Source organism: Erythrolamprus reginae, chromosome 1, assembly GCF_031021105.1.
Source record: "Erythrolamprus reginae isolate rEryReg1 chromosome 1, rEryReg1.hap1, whole genome shotgun sequence".
NCBI lineage: Eukaryota > Metazoa > Chordata > Lepidosauria > Squamata > Dipsadidae > Erythrolamprus > Erythrolamprus reginae.
The window spans coordinates 82,771,462-82,793,839 of record NC_091950.1 but is presented as its reverse complement, the minus strand read 5'-3'; the positions used below and the strand labels follow the sequence as shown (position 1 = coordinate 82,793,839).

The 22,378-nt window shown below is 38.8% G+C and overlaps 1 protein-coding gene across 1 annotated transcript in view; it reads right to left on the bottom strand.

The window, feature by feature from the left end:
- Positions 1 to 22,378, bottom strand: part of EIF2AK4 (eukaryotic translation initiation factor 2 alpha kinase 4) — a 63,329-nt gene that overhangs the window by 23,004 nt on the left and 17,947 nt on the right. The window contains exons 7-19 of the mRNA XM_070756632.1: positions 21,099 to 21,214; positions 19,434 to 19,591; positions 17,786 to 18,321; positions 15,157 to 15,266; positions 14,240 to 14,397; positions 13,148 to 13,578; positions 10,926 to 10,995; positions 10,562 to 10,645; positions 9,283 to 9,405; positions 7,621 to 7,725; positions 6,376 to 6,436; positions 5,536 to 5,615; positions 94 to 195 (exon numbers count right to left, since the gene is read on the bottom strand). Coding sequence (XP_070612733.1) covers positions 94 to 195; positions 5,536 to 5,615; positions 6,376 to 6,436; positions 7,621 to 7,725; positions 9,283 to 9,405; positions 10,562 to 10,645; positions 10,926 to 10,995; positions 13,148 to 13,578; positions 14,240 to 14,397; positions 15,157 to 15,266; positions 17,786 to 18,321; positions 19,434 to 19,591; positions 21,099 to 21,214 — 2,134 coding nt within the window. The remainder of the gene's footprint in view (positions 1 to 93; positions 196 to 5,535; positions 5,616 to 6,375; positions 6,437 to 7,620; positions 7,726 to 9,282; positions 9,406 to 10,561; positions 10,646 to 10,925; positions 10,996 to 13,147; positions 13,579 to 14,239; positions 14,398 to 15,156; positions 15,267 to 17,785; positions 18,322 to 19,433; positions 19,592 to 21,098; positions 21,215 to 22,378) is intronic.

The following is a 22,378-nucleotide window of genomic DNA, read 5'->3' as shown; positions in this document are numbered from 1 at the left end:
TGAGTTAGTCTTATATTACTTAGAGAAATTGGCATTTAAAAAAAAATCAAATAAGTTGTTGCTAGGCAAATTATGAATGAAGTTTATACATACAAGCCTTAACTGACTGAGAACAAAGATTCTTTCCGATGCAGTAGTCATTGGATGATAGGACATCTCAAAGAATATTATACCCAAGCTGAAGAGGTCCACTTTCTAGAAAAAGAAAATTGGAAGTCAGTATACTTGCAAGAAATAGAATCTGGAATCTAAACAGTCCGAGTAGCTTACTTAATCAATGCTTATGTTATAGAGGGCTCATTTTAAAAAAAAATATTGTGAAGAGAGGTGCAAAGAACATTTGACTGCAAATTGAATTCTAGGACAATTGACAAACTAACAATGAGATTGTACAATTGCTATCATTATATTTTTATATAATACTAATGTTTGAAGTAAACAAAATGTGGTATGTAAATATCTCATTAGGGAAGAGAAAAGTGTGCTTAAAAATGTAAATAGTCAATATGTAAAATCAATCCTCTTGTAAAAGCCATTTTTAAAATTTTATTTATTAATAGAGTTGAAAGGGACCGTTAGGTCATCGAGTCCAACCCCCTGCCTGAGCAGGAAACCCTACAGCACCCCAGCCAAATGGAAGTCTAATCTCCTCTTGAAGGTGTCCAGAGTTGGGGAGTTCACCACCTCCCCTGGCAGGCAGTTCCATTGGTTGATCGCTCTGACCGTCAGGAAGTTCTTCCTTATTTCCAGGTTGAATCTCTCCTTGGTCAGCTTCCAACCATTGTTCCTCGTCCGGCCCTCTGGTGCCCTGGGGAATAAAGAGACCCCCTCCTCACCGTGGCAACCCCTCAAGTATCTGTAAACTGCTATCATGTCCCCTCTAGACCTTCTTTTTTCTAGGCTGTCCATGCCCAGTTCTCTCAATCTCTCTTCCTAAGTCTTGGTTTCGAGTCCCCTAATCATTTTGGTTGCTCTTTTTTGCACCTTCTCCAGAGTTTCGATGTCTTTTTTGTAGTGAGGTGACCAGAATTGGATGCAGTACTCCAGGTGGGGTCTGACCAGGGCATAGTAGAGTGGTATTAGTACTTCCCTGGTCTTGGAGCGTATTCCTCTGTTGATGCAGCTTAGGATTGAGTTGGCTTTTTTGGCTGCTGCTGCACATTGCTGACTCATGTTTAGTTGATTGTCCACCAAGACTCCAAGATCTCTTTCGCAGTCACTACTGCTGAGTGGGGTATCTCCCAGGCTGTATGTATGTCTAGGGTTCTTTTTGCCGAGGTGGAGGACTCTGCATTTGTCGGTGTTGAACCTCATTTTGTTGGTATGGGCCCACTGTGATAGTCTGTCTAGGTCTTCTTGTACTCTGAGCCTGTCCTCAAGGGTGTTGGCTACCCCCGCCAGCTTGGTGTCATCTGCAAATTTTATTAGTTCCCCTTTTATTCCCTCGTCCAGGTCGTTGATGAAGATGTTAAAGAGTACAGGACCCAGGACAGAGCCCTGTGGTACTCCACTGTCTACTTTTTTCCATGTGGATTTGGTGCCGTTGAGGACAACTCGTTGGGTGCGGTTGGTCAGCCAACTGTTTATCCATCTACATGTGTAGTAATCTACTCCATTTTTTTCTAGTTTGTGGATTAGGAGATTGTGGTCGACTTTATCGAAAGCCTTACTGAAGTCCAAGTATATAAGGTCCACTGAGTTGCGTTGGTCAACTGACTTGGTTATGGTGTTGAAAAATGATATGAGATTGGTTTGGCATGATTTGTTTCTGATGAATCCGTGCTGGCTATTGGATATGATCTTGTTTGTTTCTAGGAAGTGGGTAAGTTGTTTTTTGATTATTTTCTCCAGTATTTTTCCAGGTATAGAGGTCAGACTGATTGGTCTGTAGTTACCTGGGTCGGTCTTTTTGCCTTTTTTTTGGATGGGGAATACGTCAGCTCGCTTCCAGTCTTCCGGTAGGTCTCCAGTGTTCCAGGATATTTGGTAGATGAGGAGGAGTGGTTCCGCTATGGTGTCTGCCAATTCTTTTAGGACTTTGGGGTGAAGTCCGTCTGGCCCTGGTGATTTGTATTCGTTGAGTTCCCTCAGGTAGTCCCTCACTGTGCTTTTGTCTATGTTGAGTTCGGTTCTGGGGCAGTTTGTTGCAGTTAAATTGCAGATTGGTTGGAGGGAGATTCCCTTTTGTGTGAAGACTATTGCAAAGTAGGCGTTGAGTAGCTGTGCTTGGCTATTGCTGTCTGTGATTTCTCTACCCTCTTCGTTTTTTAGTGTGACGATTGTTTCTTTGATTTTCTTTTTATTGTTGATGTGTTGGAAGAATCTTTTTTTGTTGTCTTTGACTTCCGCTGCAAGGTGTTGTTCATATTGTGCCTTTGCTGTTTTTATTTTTTGTTTGCAGGAACTGGCTGTTTGCTGATATTCTGCTTTGGTTATGAGTCCTTCTTTCCACTGTTTGTACTTAGCTTTTTTTCCTTTTATGTCATCTGCGAGGGCTTTGTTTAGCCATGCAGGTTTAGTTTTGGTTTTCCTGTTTTTCCTTTTCATGGGGATTGCGTTGTTTTGGGCGTCTATGATGCTGTTTTTTAGGATCACCCAGGCTTCCTGAGTGGTTTTTCCTTCTAAGAGTTCGTTCCAGGGGCATTGTTCAAGGTTCGCTCTGAGCTTGTTAAAGTCCGCTTTTCTGAAGTCTGGGACTGTAGTGGTGTTGGGTATAGTAGCTAGTGATTGCACTATGTTGAATTTGAGGATGACGTGGTCGCTCTCTCCCAGTTTCCCTTCTTCTTCTGTTCCCTCTATTGTTTCTTCCCTGTTTGTTAGTATTAGGTCTAATATAGCATTCCCTCTGGTTCCTGTTTCAACTTTTTGGGTTAGAAAGTTGTCAGCTAGACTGGAAAGAAATTTGGCAGACTTTCCGCTTGGTGCTGAGTTAGTTTTCCAGTTGATGTCTGGGTAGTTGAAGTCCCCCATTATTGTCGTGCTGTGTTTGTTGCATATGTCTGTTAGTTGGCATGTGAAGAGGTCATCCATTGTGTCTGTTTGATTGGGTGGTCTATAGTATACTCCAATTGTGGTGTTGCTCTTTTTTTCTTTTATGTTGACCCATATGATTTCTAGGGGGTTATCATCTTTGGTTGGATGTAGTTCTGTGGCAGTGTAGTGGTCTTTGATGTATAGTGCAACACCTCCTCCTTTCTTGTTTGACCTGTTCTTCTTGAAGAGGTTGTAACCCATTATCTGTGTGTTCCAGGCGTGTGTTTCGTCCCACCAGGTTTCTGTGATTCCAATTAGATCATATTGGCCCTCGTGTATTAATAATTCCAGTTCGTCCTGTTTGTTTCCCAAGCTTTGTGCGTTCGTGTACAGGCATTTTAGATGTTTGTGTTTGTTTGCAGGTAGAAATTTTTTAATCTCAGGTTTGTTTGTAGGCTTGTCCCGTTCCCCTTCCTTGTTTTGTTCAGTGTTTTGTCGTATAGTTTGGTCACCCTCCCCTCTCAGAGCTAGTTTAAAGCCCTCCTGATGAGTTGGGCTAGTCGGTTGCCTAGGAGGTTCTTCCCCGCTCTAGTGAGGTGTAGCCCGTCGCTTGCTAGAAGCCCTTCTTGGAGATAGTGCAGGCCATGGTCGAGGAAGCCGAAGTTCTTATGGCAACACCATCCTTTAAGCCAGTGATTTATCTGCGGGATTTTGCGTTCTCTGGCGGGGTGTCGTCCTCTAGTGGGGAGGATGGAGGAAAAAACAACCTGAGCACCTGTTTTTCTGATTGTGTTGCCCAAGTGGTCATAGTCTTTCATAATTTGGTTCATGTCTTTCCCTGTGTCGTTGATTCCTGCATGAATCACCAATAGTGGGTAGTAGTCCGTGGGTTTGAGTATTTTGGTGAGGTTTTCAGTTATGTCAGAGATTTTAGCTCCAGGGAGGCAGCACACCTCTCTAGATTGGTTGTCTGGTCTGCAGATGGGAGGCTCAGTTCCCCTGAGGATTGAGTCTCCAATTACCAGTACTCTCCTTTTCTTTTTGGCTGGCTTGGGGTGAGGGAGGTTAGCTTCTGTTGTTGAGGCTTTTGGTGGAGTTGTGTTGTGCTTGGTTCTTGGTGGTTCTTTGTCAGATGTTTGCAGGTTTTCTTGTTCCGAGAGTACTGAATATTTGTTGCTTGTAGGCAGTGGGGTTGGGAGGAGGAGGGCTGGAGTTGGTGGAGGCTTGTTTTTTCGTCTTAGGGTGATGTGTGTCCAGCTATTTACTGCTTCTGGGGCGTGGATTCGGCTTAGCTCCTCTGGGGTGTTGGTTTTGTTGGGAGTCTGATGGATTTTCTCGTTGTGATGTTGGTGCTTCAGGGTTGTTAGGTTTTTCTCTAGGTTTTCGATTTTTTCCTCAAGTAGCTGGATGAGTTTGCATTTGTTGCAGGTAAAGTTTTGGAGGTTCGAGGGGAGGAGTGAGTACATGGAGCACAAACTGCAGCACACCATGGATTCAGTTCCGTCTTCATCTATGCTTGTTCGGGGAGTGACTTCTGTGTGCATGGTTGGTGTATCTTCTCTCTCACTCTCTGTGTTGTTCTTTATGTGTGTGGTAGGTTGCAGGGTGGGTGCGGGAGAGTGCAGAGGTGACATGTCTGCTCTTGTTGCTGGGTTGGTGATTTCCTCTGCTTCCCTGGTCAGCAAACCCGGTGTTCTTTTGCCTCATGGTGAGCTTTTAGCTTCTTCCCAGCATGCACCAGGAGTATGCAAATTACCCCCTGAAGCTCAGATTCCTGGGTGGTGAGTTCCTCTGCTTCCCTGGTCAGCAAACCCGGTGTTCTTTTGCCTCGCGGTGAGCTTTTAGCTTCTTCCCAGCATGCACCAGGAGTATGCAAATTACCCCCTGAAGCTCAGACTCCTGGGTGGTGAGTTCCTCTGCTTCCCTGGTCAGCAAACCCGGTGTTCTTTTGCCTCGCGGTGAGCTTTTAGCTTCTTCCCAGCATGCACCAGGAGTATGCAAATTACCCCCTGAAGTGGTGTGTATGTGTATTGCAGCATAATGCTGGAATGCCTGGAGCAATTTCAGGGGGAGTATTTAAATACCCGGACAACTAGGGTTATCAACTAGTGAATAATAAAAGGTTATTTAAAATTGTTACTGTTTCTTATATCCTCTTTTTCTGTCAATACATCACTGTTTCTCAACCTTAATACTTCATTCATCATCATCAGATATATCATCAGATATACATGTAAAATGCATCCCGGAAGGGGTGAGTAGGGCCCCCTGAGTGGAATGCCTTGATAGCCCACAGAGGTGTGAACTTTTTAACTGCAAGAATTATGGGAGTTGAAGTCCACCTTTCTTAAGAGTTGCTAAGATTGAGACACAGGATATAAAACCATGCAGGGAACTGCAGTAAAGCAAAACCAATTCAAAAGAAGTCTGTGCTATAGCAGAAGTAAAGGGCAATTTCTAGATCTAAGTAAGAAATCTGGATCCAAACCCCCCTCTGGATTTCACATGATGTAACTAAGGTAATTTCCCTGATAAGAATGTGAGTCTTATGGACATTTTTACCTGATTGTATGCAGATTTAGTACTTCCTTGCACTTCTGGACTCACATAAAGAGCAGTGCCAACCATCCCTGTTAAGTTTCCTATTAAAAACCAAAGATTTAATTATTGAATTTTTATTAACTGCTTTACTGTCTTTTGAATGCTTAGAAAATAACTCACACATTTAACATTATTTTTATAGCTTGAAATGCAATTATTCTACTGTCAGTTTGCAAGTATAAATCCAAGTAGAGATATTTGCCTAAATATTTTACCAAATAATACTTTTTGCATCTCCTTCACTGTATAATCTGAGCTTGAATGCACAAGTACATGAATATGCATGTGTGGTTATGTGTTTATTTTAAAATCGAAGTTTTCAGTATTTATTAAAATTCTTTATGTTCCAGGTGTTCACTGTATTTTTACCTATATTATGTACATTATTTTATGACCAGAATTCCCATTTCATTACTAAATGATTTGGGAAATGTTAAAGAAAACTCCTTGATCAGAAGCAAACTAAAAGCTAAGAAGAAAATAAACTTTTAATGTATTCAATGGAGCTACTATTGCTCACAACAGAAAGCTAGGAACACCTTTTAGAACAAAGAATGTCATAAATATGAACATTTATGAGTGTTCAAATATGGAAAGTATTCCTACAAGAAATGGTAGGGTATTGTTGGGATTTGCCAGCAGCTGACGTAAAGTTGCTTGAAAATTAAGCTCGGTCAGCATTTAAAGGACAAATCCCTGATCATGTAATTTGAAAGATATTAATTCATTTCAATCTTGAAAGTCTGCATTTCAAAACTATATATTTTAAAAAAGCAGGGAAACGTGCTGCTTTATACCTACCCGATGGATCATTTTTAACCTCATTTTGGTTGGAAACTTCTTCTCCAGGTTTAGAATCTACCTGAAAAAGAAAACCCACAATATCTGGTTATGTACACTGCTCAAAAAAATAAAGGGAACACTTAAATAACACAATATAACTCAAAGTAAGTCAAACTTCTGTGAAATCAAACTATCTTCTCAGGAAGCAGCACTGACTGATTGTTCTGGTACAAGATCAACTTTTCCCAGTCAGAAAACTCAGCACAATGAGGTATCACAGATCATTTTATTACAGGCATTCTCACAATAACTCACAGTTATGATGCGATTCTTCTGCAATATAATCTTTCCCATTGTGCAGGTAAAAAGAGATTGAATTGAACCCAGCTCTGGGTGTAGCATCTACATGCCGGCTGGCTTAGTGAATGAAGACAAAAGACCCGCTGGAATGTTCTCTCCAATTACCCCTCATCCCGAGTCAGAGCCAATAGGAATACACAAATGTGGTCACATGTAAAACTACATTACCCAGAGTGCAATTTCACTACATTTCCCCTAATTCAATATCTTGAAGAAACATGCCTAAATACAGTCCAACTATCTCTGTCTCTGGGGACAGCACACTGATAATCAATTCCACATGCTGTTGTGCACATTCAACTTTGTACAGATAAAGTATTCAATGAGAATATTTCATTCATTCAGATATAGGATGTGTTATTTGAGTGGGGTTTTTTTTGTTTTTTTGAGCAGTATGGTTTGCTCAAGCCTGTCGGGCGTCGGAGAGCCGGTTGCGAAGGGAGCGTGACAATCCACCCACCTGTCGGACGCAGTTATTTGGGTTCTTTTACCCTCTGTGTATACTCAAAGCACTCGCTGCATGTGCAGAGGGTTAAAGAACCCAAATGGCAGCATCCAGGCAGGCGGGACGACTGACAAGCATGAGCAAACCAGAAGCTCTTAGATCTGAATAATGGCTGGAAAGCAAAAACAGTATTGTTCGAAAATATATGCAAATGGTAATGCATCAGACTTCAGTCCCTGTTCAGTTATGGAACCCATTAGCTGGATCTTGAGCCCATATAATGTGAGGATACAAATAAGCTGTTGACAAGCATGTAAACCATAATATGATGCACAGTGTAAGAAGAATTAACTTCTCGTCTGAATATTTATTAGCCAAATAAGCTAAAATTAAAACATAAATAATAATATATCACAAATTATATATTACAGCATTCACCTTTTTGTATAAACACTTACTGTATTTGCTGGGTGATCTGTTGCCAAACCAAAGTCACCAATTTTCACTTGATCTTCTGAATCTAAAAAAATGTTGACAGGTTTCAGATCTCGGTGAATCATTCCCTTTAATAAAATCAAATAAAGTTTGATATGAAACAGTGCTTATATGAATCACACCTCAAACAGAATATAAGATTAGACCCTCCAGTATGCGTCAGCTCAGCCTTTGAGAGTAGCAGGGCAAACTTTGTTTACATTGGATGATGATTATCAGAAATGATGATCAAGATCAGTGATGGCAAACCTTTGGCACAGGTGCCACAGGTGGCACATGGAGCCATATCTGCTGGCATGCGAGCTGTTGCCCTAGCTCAGCTCCAACATGCATGTGTGTGCCGACCAGCTGACTTTTGGCTCACACAGAGGCTCTGGGAGGGCGTTTTTGTCTTCCAAAGAGCTTTTGGGGGGGGGTAGGGGAGGGCGTTTTTATCCTCCCCCAGCTCCAGGGAAATCTTTGGAGCTTGGGGAAGGGGAAACACGAGCCTACTGGGCCCACCAGAAGTTGGGAAACAGGCCAATCTCTCCTTTAAAACTTGCAGTGTTGAAGCATTCACAACTTCTGGAGGCAAGTTATTCCATTGATTAATTGTTCTAACTGTCAGGAAATTTCTTCTTTGTTCCAGGCTGTTTCTTTGCTTCATTTGTTTCCACCCATTGCTTCTTGTCTTAGCTTCAGGTGCTTTGGAGAACAGCTTGACTCCCTCTTCTTTGTGGCAGCCTCTGAGATATTGGAACACTGCTATCATGTCACCCCTAGTCCTTCTTTTCATCAGACTAGACACCCCCAGTTCCTGAAAGCATTCTTCATGTTTTAGCTGCCAGTCCCCTAATCATCTTTATTGCTCTTCTCTGCACTCTTTCTAGAGTCTCCACCTCTTTTTTACATTGTGGCAACCAAAACTGAATGTGATATTCCAAGTGTGGCCTTACCAATGCATTATAAAGTGAAAATGAGAACTACATCAGCTCTTTTCCAGTCCTCTGGCAGTTCCCCGGTGCTCCAAGATCTTAGAAAGATATAGTTTGGTGGTTATGATTTTCATCTGCTAGTTCCTTCAGAACTTTGGGGTGTAATCCATCTGGTCCTGGTGATTTGAACTCAACTTGGCTAGACAAGATCTCACTTACCATTTTCTTCACTATTTTAACTTGTGTTCCTAATTTGTTTCTTGTGGCACCATTTTTGATAGGTTGAACTTTTCCCCCCCTTTTGAGTAAAAATATTTGCAAAAAAAGAATCAAGTAGTTCTGCTTTTTCCATATTGCTTGTCACCTTCGTGCCACTCCCTCCCAGTTATGGATCAATTGTTTCCTTGACTTTTTTCATGTTTTTAGTATATTGATAAATACATTAGACACATCACCTGATGGTTATCTTACTGTCCAAAGCAAACATATATTGTTTTAGATTGTTTAAACAGATAAGGTGTTTTGCTTAGGCTTAAAGCTGTGGCTTCTGATTCAGATGCACTGGGGAGCACAAATTAAAATTGGATAGCAATGTAATAATTTATACTTCCCCTGCCTTTATCAAGACCAGAATAATTTTTTGGTAAATAATTAACTAAAATCCAACAAAGTACAAGAGATGTGCATGGGCTTGGTATGACCATCACTGACCTTTTCATGGATATAAGCTAAACCATCCAATATTTCCCGGAAAAGTCTCCAAAGACGATTGGTATCTTGGTATAAACCTTGATCAATGGTATCTCGTAATGTGCTCTTTTCACAATATTCCATCTTTAGATGCAAGATTAAGGAGAAAAAAAGTTGAAACTATTTGGGAAGATCATCACATGTATAACTGCTACTATTCTACAACCCAGATTTAGGATGATAAATCATTCAAATACTGGCGGCTTCCCTTTTAAAAGAAATGTATTTAAAGAAATGTATTATGCCTGGCTAAATTTAATTCTTTTTTTGAGGGCAGACTATGAAAAGAGTCAAAGACAGAAAACTACAGATTTATTTGCCCAAATTTCATTTGCTTAGCTGCCTCACTGGGAAAAAAAGCAGACCTTCAAAGAAATCAATGCCTTTTCACCTTGTTATGCTAAGAAGAAAAAAGTTTATGTGATTCATAAGAATGCTTCTGCATACTTATATTGTTTGATCAATTCTAAGGGTGTATAACACACAGTCATGGTAGCCATTACCCTTTTCAAAGCTACACAATATTTCATTAACCCAGATACAGCAATTCTGAATTTTTCATGCGATGGGATGAAGAAAATATAATACAAAGTGGTTTGTTTTGAAGATCAGCCAAAGCTTTTAACCCGGATTATGGGGGCAATATGGTGGCTCTGTTAAAAAGTACTATTGTTAAAATGTTGTAAGCTGCCCTGAGTCTAAGGAGAAGGGCGGCATAAAAATTGAATGAATGAACGAACAAACAAACAAACAAACAAACAAACACCAGTTCTGCTTGTGGATTATTTCTCTCACCAGATGCAACAGGTAGACCTGTTCTTTTCCCACAGCAGGGGCAGTATCTGGCTGACCTTAAGAAGCTGATGAGATTAATACATGGAGGGGAGACAATCAGGAAACCACAAAGCTTTAACCTAGAGTTGAAAATCCCAGTTTTAAGGTCCAAATTGGGTAACACAACATCTCATGTCCATATTGAAAAGAACATGCATCTATCCATGTAGTTATTAGGAGCTGAGCTTGAGCCGAGGGAGATTTTGCTATTTTAAGCATGCTTTGAAATCATAAATTGTTTGCTTCTAAAATTCCTAAGGCTGAAAAATATTACTTCTCACTTATTTCTTAGATGGCTTCTGATTCTGGATATTGACTGTAATGTTACTTCTATCTCAGAAACAGAAAATGTTCGTTTTATTTTGAATAAACTTATTCTGGCTGTACTAAATAAATAATTTCCAACCTGAATATAAAGATGGTGCACAGTCTGAATCACTGATGTTTTATTTTCTTCATTAGAACTATATTTTTCCTTGTAGTCTTCATCCTAGATCACAAAATACAGAGGTATAATATAAGCAAATCTAATTCTTCACTACATATATTTAATCAGTCCATAAATCCACTGATAACATTTATTTCATTTAAAATGAAAGACATGCCAAATGTGCCGAAATGCCAAATAAACCTGTTTTATTTGTATTCTAGTATCCATCACTACATCATGATGCTATATATAAATATTCTTTATCAATAAAGTGAACAGCAACATAAGCTTTTGATTTGGAAGAAAGGGCTTCAAGATGTATTTTCAATAGAATATTTACCATCATCTGATTTCTACTATTGTCTTCTTCATGATCAAAAATGATATCACTTTCAGAATCTGCTGCTGGCCTAAATCAAGAAACAAGAGCTTTTAAATATCCAAGTCTTTGCAGATGGTACTTTTTAATTTTATCCTCACATGTTCCACAGAGGTGTGTTTAATGGCAATTCATTAAATTAAAAAAAATCTATTGCTGTGATACTTAATTCTAGTTTATTAATTTAATTGAGTTTTTATTGTTTTAATTACCCTGTACACAAGAATAGAGATGACCTACTTAATTAAATGCAATGTATAATCATATTAAAATAACAACTGACAATAAAGATTATTGCATCTCATCTCATCTCACAAGCTAAAATCCTAAAATATGGTTTATTTTCCTTTTCAGGTGCTGTACGGTTTAAGCACCGCTAGTTAGGATGCATGTTTCAATTACACAAACTTAACACAGTAAATTAGTGTTTCCCAACCTTGGCAACTTGAAGATATCTGGACTTCAACTCCCAGAATTCCTCAGCCAGCATTTGCTGGCTGGGGAATTCTGGGAGTTGAAGTCCAAATATCTTCAAGTTGCCAAGGTTGGGAAACACTGCAGTGGACAGCCAACATGGGTGTCAAACGCGTGCTTGATGGGCCGGATCTGTCACGCGCTGGCCACGCCCACCCCCAATTTAGCAAAGGAGAAAAAAGTTGCAATACATCACATGACAACAACACGTCATTGCAAGTTTGACAACCCTGGTCTAGTGCTTAAAGGCTAGAAACCAAGAGATTGTGAGTTCTAGTCCAACAGGAAAGCTGGACTTTGTGCCAATCACTCTCTCTCTCAGCCCAACTCACCTCACAGGATGATTGTTGTGGAGAAAGAAGCATTAGTCACTTTGAGTTATTTATCAAAGATAATAAAGGTGGGAAATAAACAAATAAATGAAAGACAATATCTTTCTGCAGATTTGAGCCCGTACTTATTTCCAAATTTTATGGATTCAATTAAGAAAATAGTAAACATAATAGGGACAAAATTTGCAGCCATCCATTTTGCAGTTCCAAGTAATGATGTTTTTCAAGCTGATTTCCAATTTTCAGTGAAGAAACGGAAGCTGAAAAGAAACTGGGTATTTCAGCCCGGCAACAATATGAAACATATAAACCATGAAGTATTTAAAGAAAGATAAAGATTTTGGAATGGCTTTTAGAGATTCCATGCCATTTCCATTACTGAAAATTTATGAGGAAACTGAATACATGCAGTGCATCCAAGCAAACCGAAGAATATTTCTGAACTAGAACTGCAAGGAAAAGCAAGGGAAAAAATTCCAAAAGCAAAGAATAAACAGACTCTTTGCTGGCTACAGAGAATTTTTGGAAAACGTTACTTCTACCAAAGGAAGCTTTGGAAAGCTGTAATTCAAAGGATGTCAAAACTTCTGCACCTGCCACATTCTAGTTTTCTTACTCTGAACGTGTAAATAATGGTACATAAATAATAAGTATACATTCATATCTGCAGGAAGATGTTGCATTTAACTTTCTAGCAGGTAATCTCTGAAAAGTAGAAGGCTCCTGCAGGTAGGAGGTCTAGGGAATAAGAATAAGCAAAAGTCATCTTCCCTTTTCACAGCTGCTTCTACTAGATTCCAAGCACCAAGTAAACTAATCCCTTCTATGAATGAGCAACCAAATCAATATACAGTGTTCCCTCGATTTTTGCGGGGGATGCGTTCTGAGACCGCCCGCGAAAGTTGAATTTCCGCAAAGTAGAGATGCGGAAGTAAATACACCATTTTTGGCTATGAACAGTATCACAAGCCATCCCTTAACACTTTAAACCCCTAAATTACCATTTCCCATTCCCTTAACAACCATTTACTCACTATTATTACTGGTACTCACAGTTGAATAAGACACTTAGTGATCCTGCTATTTATAAACATAATTATTTATTAACAATAATTATTTTTTTTGCGATAAAAATGCTGATCGGCCGAGATTTCGGCCAATCAGCAATGGCAGACGAAGGTTTGGAGATGATGTATGACGTCATCGGGTGGGAAAAACCGTGGTATAGGAAAAAAAACCGCAAAGTATTTTTTAATTAATATTTTTTGAAAAACCGTGGTATAGGCTATTCACGAAGTTCGAACCCGCAAAAATCGAGGGAACACTGTACAGTAAACAAGCAAAAGGAAAGCAGAGAAACGAAATATTCCTGCTTACAAGAAAGATTGTGAGAAGACTCCTTCCCCTTCATCATCGTCGTCGTCATCATCATCATCACTGGATTCCTGATCAGCTCCACTGAACCGGGCACTGGTTGATCTTTCACAGGAGGTGCTCCACTCTACCGAACTGTTCAGGATAGGAGGAGGGGCATTTGCTTCTATGTCATCCACAAACGCCTGGTCACCTTTCCCATTCTCAGCCAGCTTCTCCGCTACTTTCTTCTCCTCGGAGCTTTCTGATTCAGAATTATTAAGCAGAGGGCCCTCATATTTCTCTATCCAGGCGTTGTAATATCGCACGATGTTCTCATGGTTTAGCCGCGACAAAAGCGTTACTTCCCCTTTGATTCTACGAAACTGCTTGCTTGTGGGATTTATACGAATGCGCTTCACAGCGTAACAGCAGCCATCGAGTTTGTTCTGGACCTGCCAGTTGAAAAATATTACAAGACAGACGATTCAGTGGAGATAATATAAAAAACAATTTATTTTATTTATTTATTTTGTCTAATACACAATGAGGGTTTTAGTGGGTATATATCTATATACACATAGTAAAATACATGATGAAGGTTATAAAGGAGATACTCATAGTAAAATATATTTAAGAGATAATAGAAAAGAAGATATAGTAATAGAACATATCAATGAAAGAATAGAAGAGATATAGGAATAGAAGAAACGTAAGAAGGAAAGGTAAAAGAAAATAAATTCCTTCTGGGCACCCGCTCACCCGAAATATATTCTATTTTTTTTCTCTTTATTCTTTGCACAGCATTTGTTATACAATCCCTGTTTTATTTAGCAACAGCAATAGCGCTTAGACTTACACACCGCTTTACAGCCCTCTCTAAGAGGTTTTACAGAATCAGCATTTTGCCCCCAACAATCTGGGTCCTTATTTTGCTGACCTAGAATGGAAGTCTGAGTCAACCTTGAGCCTAGTGAGAATCGAACTGCTGGCAGCTGGCAGTCAGCAGAAGTAGCCTGCAGTACTGCATTTAAAACACTGCACCAACACACTTACACACATACATCAAAGCGATTCTACAGAGTAAAATTTGTTTTGTGCGGAACACTGCTTTACCTTGATGACTGCTCCAAAGGCTCCTTTTCCAAGCAGCTGTAGTTCTTCAAATTCATTGTAATAACGGGAAAGTTGCCTCTGTGTTTCTGTGACATGAACATCACTGGCAATCTGACTGCTAGAAATAACAGTTTCAATATCATCTATTGGTGATGAATCTGAAATTAAATATATATATATATATATATAATAAAAAGTGAAATGATTTGTATACAACCTGATATTTAAAACTAACAAAAGCTGGTGTGACCCTCAGTGTGGGAGATTAAAGCCTCTCCTGGATTGCAGTCTAGAGTGCTTTATTGTTGTAAAGTTGTATTGGCAGGTGCCTCAAAGTCACCCAGCCAGCTTTCAAGCCCAAGGGAAGCCTAGGACTCATCATATGAGGATATTTACATCAAAAATATAAATAGGAACATTTTGTGACCATTCAGTCATAAATATTTTATTGCCTATTGAACAAAAGAACATAAGAAGAGCCATGCTGAATCAGGCCAAAGCCCATCGAGCCCAGCATTCTGTGTCACACAGTGGCCCACCAATTGTACATGGGTATCTTGAGCAGAAAGAGAAAGCAAAATACTTTCCCTTGACCCCCCAACAAATGGTACTCAAGGGAATCCTGCCTGCCTCAACCAATATAGAGGTGGCACTTGGACATCCGTTTCAATAACCGCAATACACTTGGCATCCATGAATCTGTCTAATCCTGCCTTGAAGCTCTCCAGTCTGACAGCTTATTATTTAAATTATTTAAATAAACGTCTACCAAAACCAGAAAGCCACCTCAATATTTTGACAGGCATTTTTTATTTAGATATGCAATTCTCTTAAAACAATGTATATGCCCATGCAGTTTTAAATCACGGTTATGTTTACCTAAAAAGCTGACACATTAGACACATTGAAATATTTACCATCTGGGCTTTCTTCCAATATGGATGCTTTTACTTGGGGTGGATTTATAAAACTATGCTGGAGTAGCTGCTGAGGACTCCATCTTTCTTTATCTTCCAAGCAAACACACCTGAATGTGATCCAGACAGATAGAGGTTAATATTGCTATTTAGGTTGTAACTACATAAATCTTTGAAATTTTTGTAATTAAAGCTACAAAATGTAAATGTAGATAGTCCTCAACTTGCAACAGTTCATTAGTGACCATTTAAAGTTACAGCAGCACTGGAAAAAGTGATTTATGACCGTTTTTCACAGTTAGAACTTTTGCAACATCCCCGAGGTCTTGTGATCACAATTCACATACTTGGCAACTGGCTCATACTTATGATGGATGCTATGCCCCAGAGTCATGTGATCACCTTTTACAACTTTCTGAGGGGAAGCCTCAGATTCATTTAACTGTTGGGTTATTAACTCAACAACTGCAGTGATTCACTTAACAACTGTGGCAAGAAATGTTGTAAAACAGGGCAAAGTTTATTTAACAGATATCTAACTTAACAACAGAAATTTTGGGCTCAATTGTGTCATAGGTTGAGGACTACCCATATAGCCTTCATAGCCTTGTGCTCTTCAAGGGTTGAAATCTTGGGAGACACTGCCTCAGATCTTACTGAAGGAAAATCACTAAGTAAGAAGTAAAATGTTTTCCTTAATCAATTTCTCTTAATACAGAAATATGTAATTTTTGCAATAAGAAGAATTAGGTGGCAACGTCCTAAAAAAATAAAGTTAGACAATAATGCCAAATCACACAACTTTTTTCAGATATTGTCTAAATCACACTTTAGGATTTTAAAAATCCCAGGTTTTATGTACAGTTTTCTGTCAGCAGATCAGAAACCACTGGATAAAATAATTCTCCTTCCAGAGCACAATGTAAAGGATGTGAAGACATGGACAGAAATTACATATAATCCAAAACATACGTTGATTGCTATGAATTTACAGTCTGACACTTGTATTTATTTATAAAACTATTTTTAGTATGATTGTCGAATGAATGGTTAATGGAAGTTTTTTTAAAGTAGAATTTTTAGGATTGTTTTTTAATGTATTATTAACTGGATTGTTTATTATTGTTTCTTGTATATGCTGTGAGCCTCCCCGAGTCCTCGGAGAGGGGCGGCATACAAATCCAATTAATTAGATAGATAGATAGATAGATAGATAGATAGATAGATAGATAGATAGATAGATAGATAGATAGATAGATAGATGATAGATAAATATCATGCATCTCAACCTAGTGGCAACTTTACGTTGTTTACAATCAATAAAAGTAACAATATGAAACATTAAAACATTAATCAGATGCACCTGATAAATACCATGCAAGGAAAAGAAATCACTATTTGTTCTACTAGTTGGGATATGATCTTACGTCCCAATATTATATGCATTGAACTATTTAATTAAAGTTCAATGTACCAAAACACAGTCAAAATCAAAATCCCTCTTACCACCAATTTAAAAAGTGTATTATCAGAAAGAACTTTAAAGCTGCTCTACATCCTCCAAATTAAATTACAGCAAATGTTTGGAATATTTCTTATCTACAAAAAATTAGGTGGATAGTATTCTGGTCTAATAAAGGACCTACAATTTGATTAAAATCCTAGACATAATAATCTGATCCACAGTCAAGGTAAAATCAGGCATGCAAAACATTTGTGAAGCATCTTCTTGACCTTAGAATAGCCATAAAAGTTTAGGATTATATTTTTCTATTTCATAAGAATCTACTTCTTCTGGGCCCGACGCCATTTATGTCCTGTAAAACTAACAAAAATATTACGTTGGGCTACATCTCATAGTATAGAAGCACATATGCACAGCTTATATCTTTCCAAGGGAAAAAAAATAGAGTAAAAAATATCCAATATAAAGAAATGTAAACAAAGAAAAATAGATAAGTAGCTGGCCAGGGTGGTGCAGTGGTTAGAGTGCAGCTCTGCAGGCTACTTCAGCTAAATGCTAACTGTAGTTCAGCAATTCAAATCTCACCACCGGCTCAAGGTTGATTCAGCCTTCCATCCTTCCAAGGTGGGTAAAATCAGGACCCGGATTGTTGGGGGCAATATGCTGATTCTGTAAGCCACTTAGAGAGGGCTGTAAAAGCACTGTGAAGTGGAATATAAGTCTAAATGCTACTGCTATTGCTATTGCCAATAAAAAAATAAAAAAGGAAAAAATCTAATGGAAAAAAATTAAGTGTACTGTAGAACCAAAACTAACAATTCACCCATCACAAATTAGTTAACAGGGCACTGTCAAATCAATATAATGTGTAAAATACTTTTAATTATTTACCAACATTTCATTTTAGAGTAATGCATGCTTTTTATTGTCTTCAGCTAATAGGGAAATAACTTAAAAAATGACAACCCACCATATTCCTATATGCATAAATTCCACTTGCACATCTAAATAATTATCTTAGTTTGCAATCCTTGAATCGTGTTAAAAATCACAAAGAGCAATTATTACATTATTTAAATTGTTAAGATTCCCACCTGTATCCTAAATTATAAATATGTGTTATTATGTTCAATAATGGTTAAACGTTATGGGTTATTTACATACTTTTTCAAAAAGTCTTGAAAGTCATCGGGCAAATCACTTGGAATTGTGATTGGATATTCCTTGGTTAGCCATCCTTGGCTGAGAGCAAGCAACACCAAACCCAATCTCCATACATCTCCTTTTTTCCCTGGTTTGTTGGGTAAGGCATCCTCGCTAAATCGAACTTTGGTTTGCTCAAAAACATCCTCCTTACAGATTTCTGCTAATCGTTTGGAAATACTGTAGTCCGTCATCTTGATGTTTCCTTCAGTATCTACCAGAATGCTGGATGCACTCAAAACTTTGTGGACCACTGAATTACTATGTAAATAGTCAAGAGCCGACAAAAGCTGAGATGTGTAATGACGCAACTGATCAACGGGAAGCGGGATGTTTCGGTCCAAGTACACAGAAAGACTGGATCCATTGATGTGTTCCACCAATATGTGTACTACAATTGAGTCACTGTGCTCTTTAAAGGTCATAGATAGGTAATGCACTATGTTAGGATGGTTTAACTTCATCAGAGAACTGAATTCTGTTTCTGCTCCCTGTATCTGTTGAAATGAAACAAGCATTTCAATTAGTATTGAATTATGGAAGGAATATGCTTACTCAAGATATTTTTTGTACAAAGCATTGAAATCTGGTCAACTGAACCCCAATCAAGTGAGGAAGCTAGATAAAAGACACCTGTAAGATTTTAAACATATAGCCAACCTATTTTTTTTCTGCTTTTGCACAGAACATTTCATTAAGAACTGAATCATGGAAAGAAAGGATTATGGTGATGACCTTTAGGGCTATGCAAGCTATGCAAATTATTCAGAGGAAGCAAGCATGGCCTCTTTGAAAGAGTTTGAACTAATGAGTCGCTTTCTTGAAGCATACTGACTTGGAAGCCAGAAGACAAACAGATTACTATTAATGAATAGCAGAGTGATAGCATGTGGACATATTAGTCTGAGTGCAAATCACTGCTTCTGAATCATTTTCCCAGCATGCAAAATCCTAATGATTAAAATGACATGCCTACAGATTTGTCCTGGAAATTTATGTTAACCCTGCTCAATCCAATGTCTCTCACTTGTGCTCTGAATTCTCACAGAATCATGGGATCTATAGGCACACAGATTGGAGAAAAATTATCTTTCTTCCTATATTTAATAAATAGAAACATAGAAACATACAAGATTGAGAGCAGAAAAAGACCTCATGGTCCATCTAGTCTGCCCTTATACTATTTCCTGTATTTTATCTTAGGATGGATATATGTTTATCCCAGGCATGTTTAAATTCAGTTACTGTGGATTTACCAACCACGTCTGCTGGAAGTTTGTTCCAAGGATCTACTACTCTTTCAGTATAATAATATTTTCTCATGTTGCTTTTGATCTTTCCCCCAACTAACTTCAGATTGTGTCCCCTTGTTCTTGTGTTCACTTTCCTATTAAAAACACTTCCCTCCTGGACCTTATTTAACCCTTTAACATATTTAAATGTTTCGATCATGTCCCCCCTTTTCCTTCTGTCCTCCAGACTATACAGATTGAGTTCATTCAGTGCTTTCTTATACAGTACATCTCAGGTGCCACATTATGATTTTCAAATAGCAATAATCAAAGGGGCCACAATACTAAATATAACACACACACACAAAAACTATTACCTGTTTTTTACACTTTTCAACTTTTTCCTTTTCTTGAGTCGTGAGAAATTTCCCCATCTTCTTTTGCCACTGAAGTACCCATTCATGCACTTGGACAAAGTTGCCAGAACAAATATCTAAAGCATTGTAGATTGATTTACCAAGTTCTTCATCTTTGCCTTTAGATAAATAAAGATAAAGATATCAATTATTAATGCAGGCATTCTACAGATTCCACGTTCATATTAAATTAGACATTACTTCCATTTTGGTATGCCCTTTCTCCTTTTGTTGACCATAAATTCATTCCCACAATTTTTACTACCATAAAAGCCATATTATTATTCAACTTCAAAAGTAGCTTATTGCTTCAGCAGAATAACGAGAAACTTAGCCACAGCCTAGGGCCCTAATGGCACGCAGAGCCCTATCTGCCAGCACACAAGCCATTACTGCAGAAAAAGCAATTGCTGCCAACCTGCCTTCCATTGCGGACCTGTATATTGCACGAGTCAAAAAGAGGGTGGGGAAAATATTTACTGACCCCTCACATTCTGGACACAAAATGTTTCAACTCCTACCCTCAAAACGTCAATACAGAGCACTGCACACCAAGACAATTAGACACAAGAACAGTTTTTCCCAAACGCCATCACTCTACTAAACAAATAATTCCCTCAACACTGTCAGACTTTTTACTAAATCTGCACTTCTATTTCTACTATTTTTTTCTCATCATTCCTATCATCCTTTTCCTCCCACTTAGGACTGTATGACTGTAACTTGTTGCTTGTATCCTAAGATTTTTATTAATATTGTTTCTTCATTGCTTATTTGACCCCCATGACAATCATTAAGTGTTGTACCACATGATACCAAATGTATATTTTTCTTTTACGTACGCTAAGAGCATCTGCACCAAGACTAATTCCTTGTGTGTCCAATCACACTTGGCCAATAAAATTCTATTCTATTCTATTCTATTCCCCTAGTTCAGATCAGCATGCATGTGTGAACTGGCCAACTGATTTTCAGTTGGCATGGAGGCTCTGAGAAAGATTTTTGGCCTCCGAAGTGCCTCAGGCCGGGGGGGGGGGCATTTTTGCCCTGCACAAGCTCCAAGAAAGCATCTGCAGCCTGGGGAGGACAGAAAATGGGCCTATCGGGCCAACCGGAAGTCAGGAAACAGGGAATTTCAGGCCTCCAGAGGGTGCCCTTCCCAGGGCCACCGGAAGTTGGGAAAGAGGGGATCAGGGGGTCATGCACGCATGCGTGGGGAGCCATGGGGGGATCACGCATGACTGCGCAGAGGGAGTGGGGCATGGGGAGCATTGAATTGTGAGTGTGGGCATGCACAGATGCATGATAGTGTACACATGCACACTTTCGCTGCCCGAGGGAAAAAAGGTTGGCCGTCACTGACCTAGGGTTTTACGTGCATAGACACAGATATTCCATACCCAGTGGAGATTCCATTTGGTGGAAAAACCACAGCCTTTTTGGCCTATGCTTAAAGTTAAAAAAATGAATGGACTGGACCCTCTGAACCGTCAAGCACTGGATCACAAAAAGTAGGGGCTGTTCTTTCACAAAGCCTATATAGGTACATATGTTCTTGCCTTGAATGAAATGGACAAACCTACACAATCTATATTTGCATTTCTAATATAATGATGCTCAGCTTACCTATACATTTTCCTTTGTGTACTTTAAGCTGGCCATTTGCACTGCTATTAAAGTTCAACATTTCACATGTCCCTGGAGATTCCTCACTGCTGCAGCTTGAGTACTGACGTTCTCTCCTATACAGCCAACATCAATATTATTTTCTTTGAGGAACACACACACAAACACACACACAGAGAGATACACGCATATACATATGTGCAGATGTTGTTGTCCCCCTCCCCCCGTCTCCCTTCCATATTTCCAAAGAGTTTGGTTAATTTCTAATTTCAATTAAAGTATACTGCTCAAAAAATAAAGGGAACACCCAAATAACTCATCCTAGATCTGAATGAATGAAATATTCTCATTGAATACTTTGTTCTGTACAAAGTTGAATGCGCACAACAGCATGTGGAATTGATTGTCAATCAGTGTTGCTTCTAAGCGGACAATCTGATTTCACAGAAGTTTGATTTACTTGGAGTTATATTGTGTTGTTTAAGTGTTCCCTTTATTTTTTTGAGAAGTGTATTATAAAACAGAAGATAACTTCATTTGCAACAGCAGAAAGAAAATCATTTCCTTGCTCTTTTAAAAAATGTGTATTATTTTCAAAGAAAAAGGTAAGCAAGGAAGAATTTTTTATATACCGTATTTTTTGGTGTATAAGATTCACCTCCCCCCCTAAAAATACAACAAATGTAGCCCCGCCCAGCCATCCCCACCCTTTGGCTTCTCCCTCTCAGCAATTTGCCTCCTTGCAGCAAAAAAACACAGAACCTGATTAGCACAAGCCACTGATTATTGGCCTCCTGACCATCAGCTGATTCAGGCTGCAATAGGCTATGCTATGGCAATCCCTGAAGCCTGAAAATATTGGCTGCTTGTGCTAAAACTGAAAGTGAAACCAAAACTGCAAGGAGGCATTTTGTGTGGGGAGGGGTATAGGCAGAGGCAGATTTTTATTTTCTTGTGCTAATCAGGCTGTGTTGAAACTGGCTATTGTTTTCTAGGAGTCAAAGAATAACAACTAAGACAATAACTATAAATGCCTATAGAATATTCAAATTATTGACTTATTTTAAAGACTGCTGTATTATTGTTCTGGATAACTTAAAAAAATGAAACTTTTTAAAATAAATGCTTGATCTGAAGATCAAGTGATATTGTATCTTCTTTTATATAGCAGAGAATAACTATACTTCCAGAAAGCCACAACAATTTTAACATCATCTGTACAAGTATAGTCTGAAATGTAACAGTGTCCTGTTGTGTGTGTAGGGGGGTGGGGAACTGTA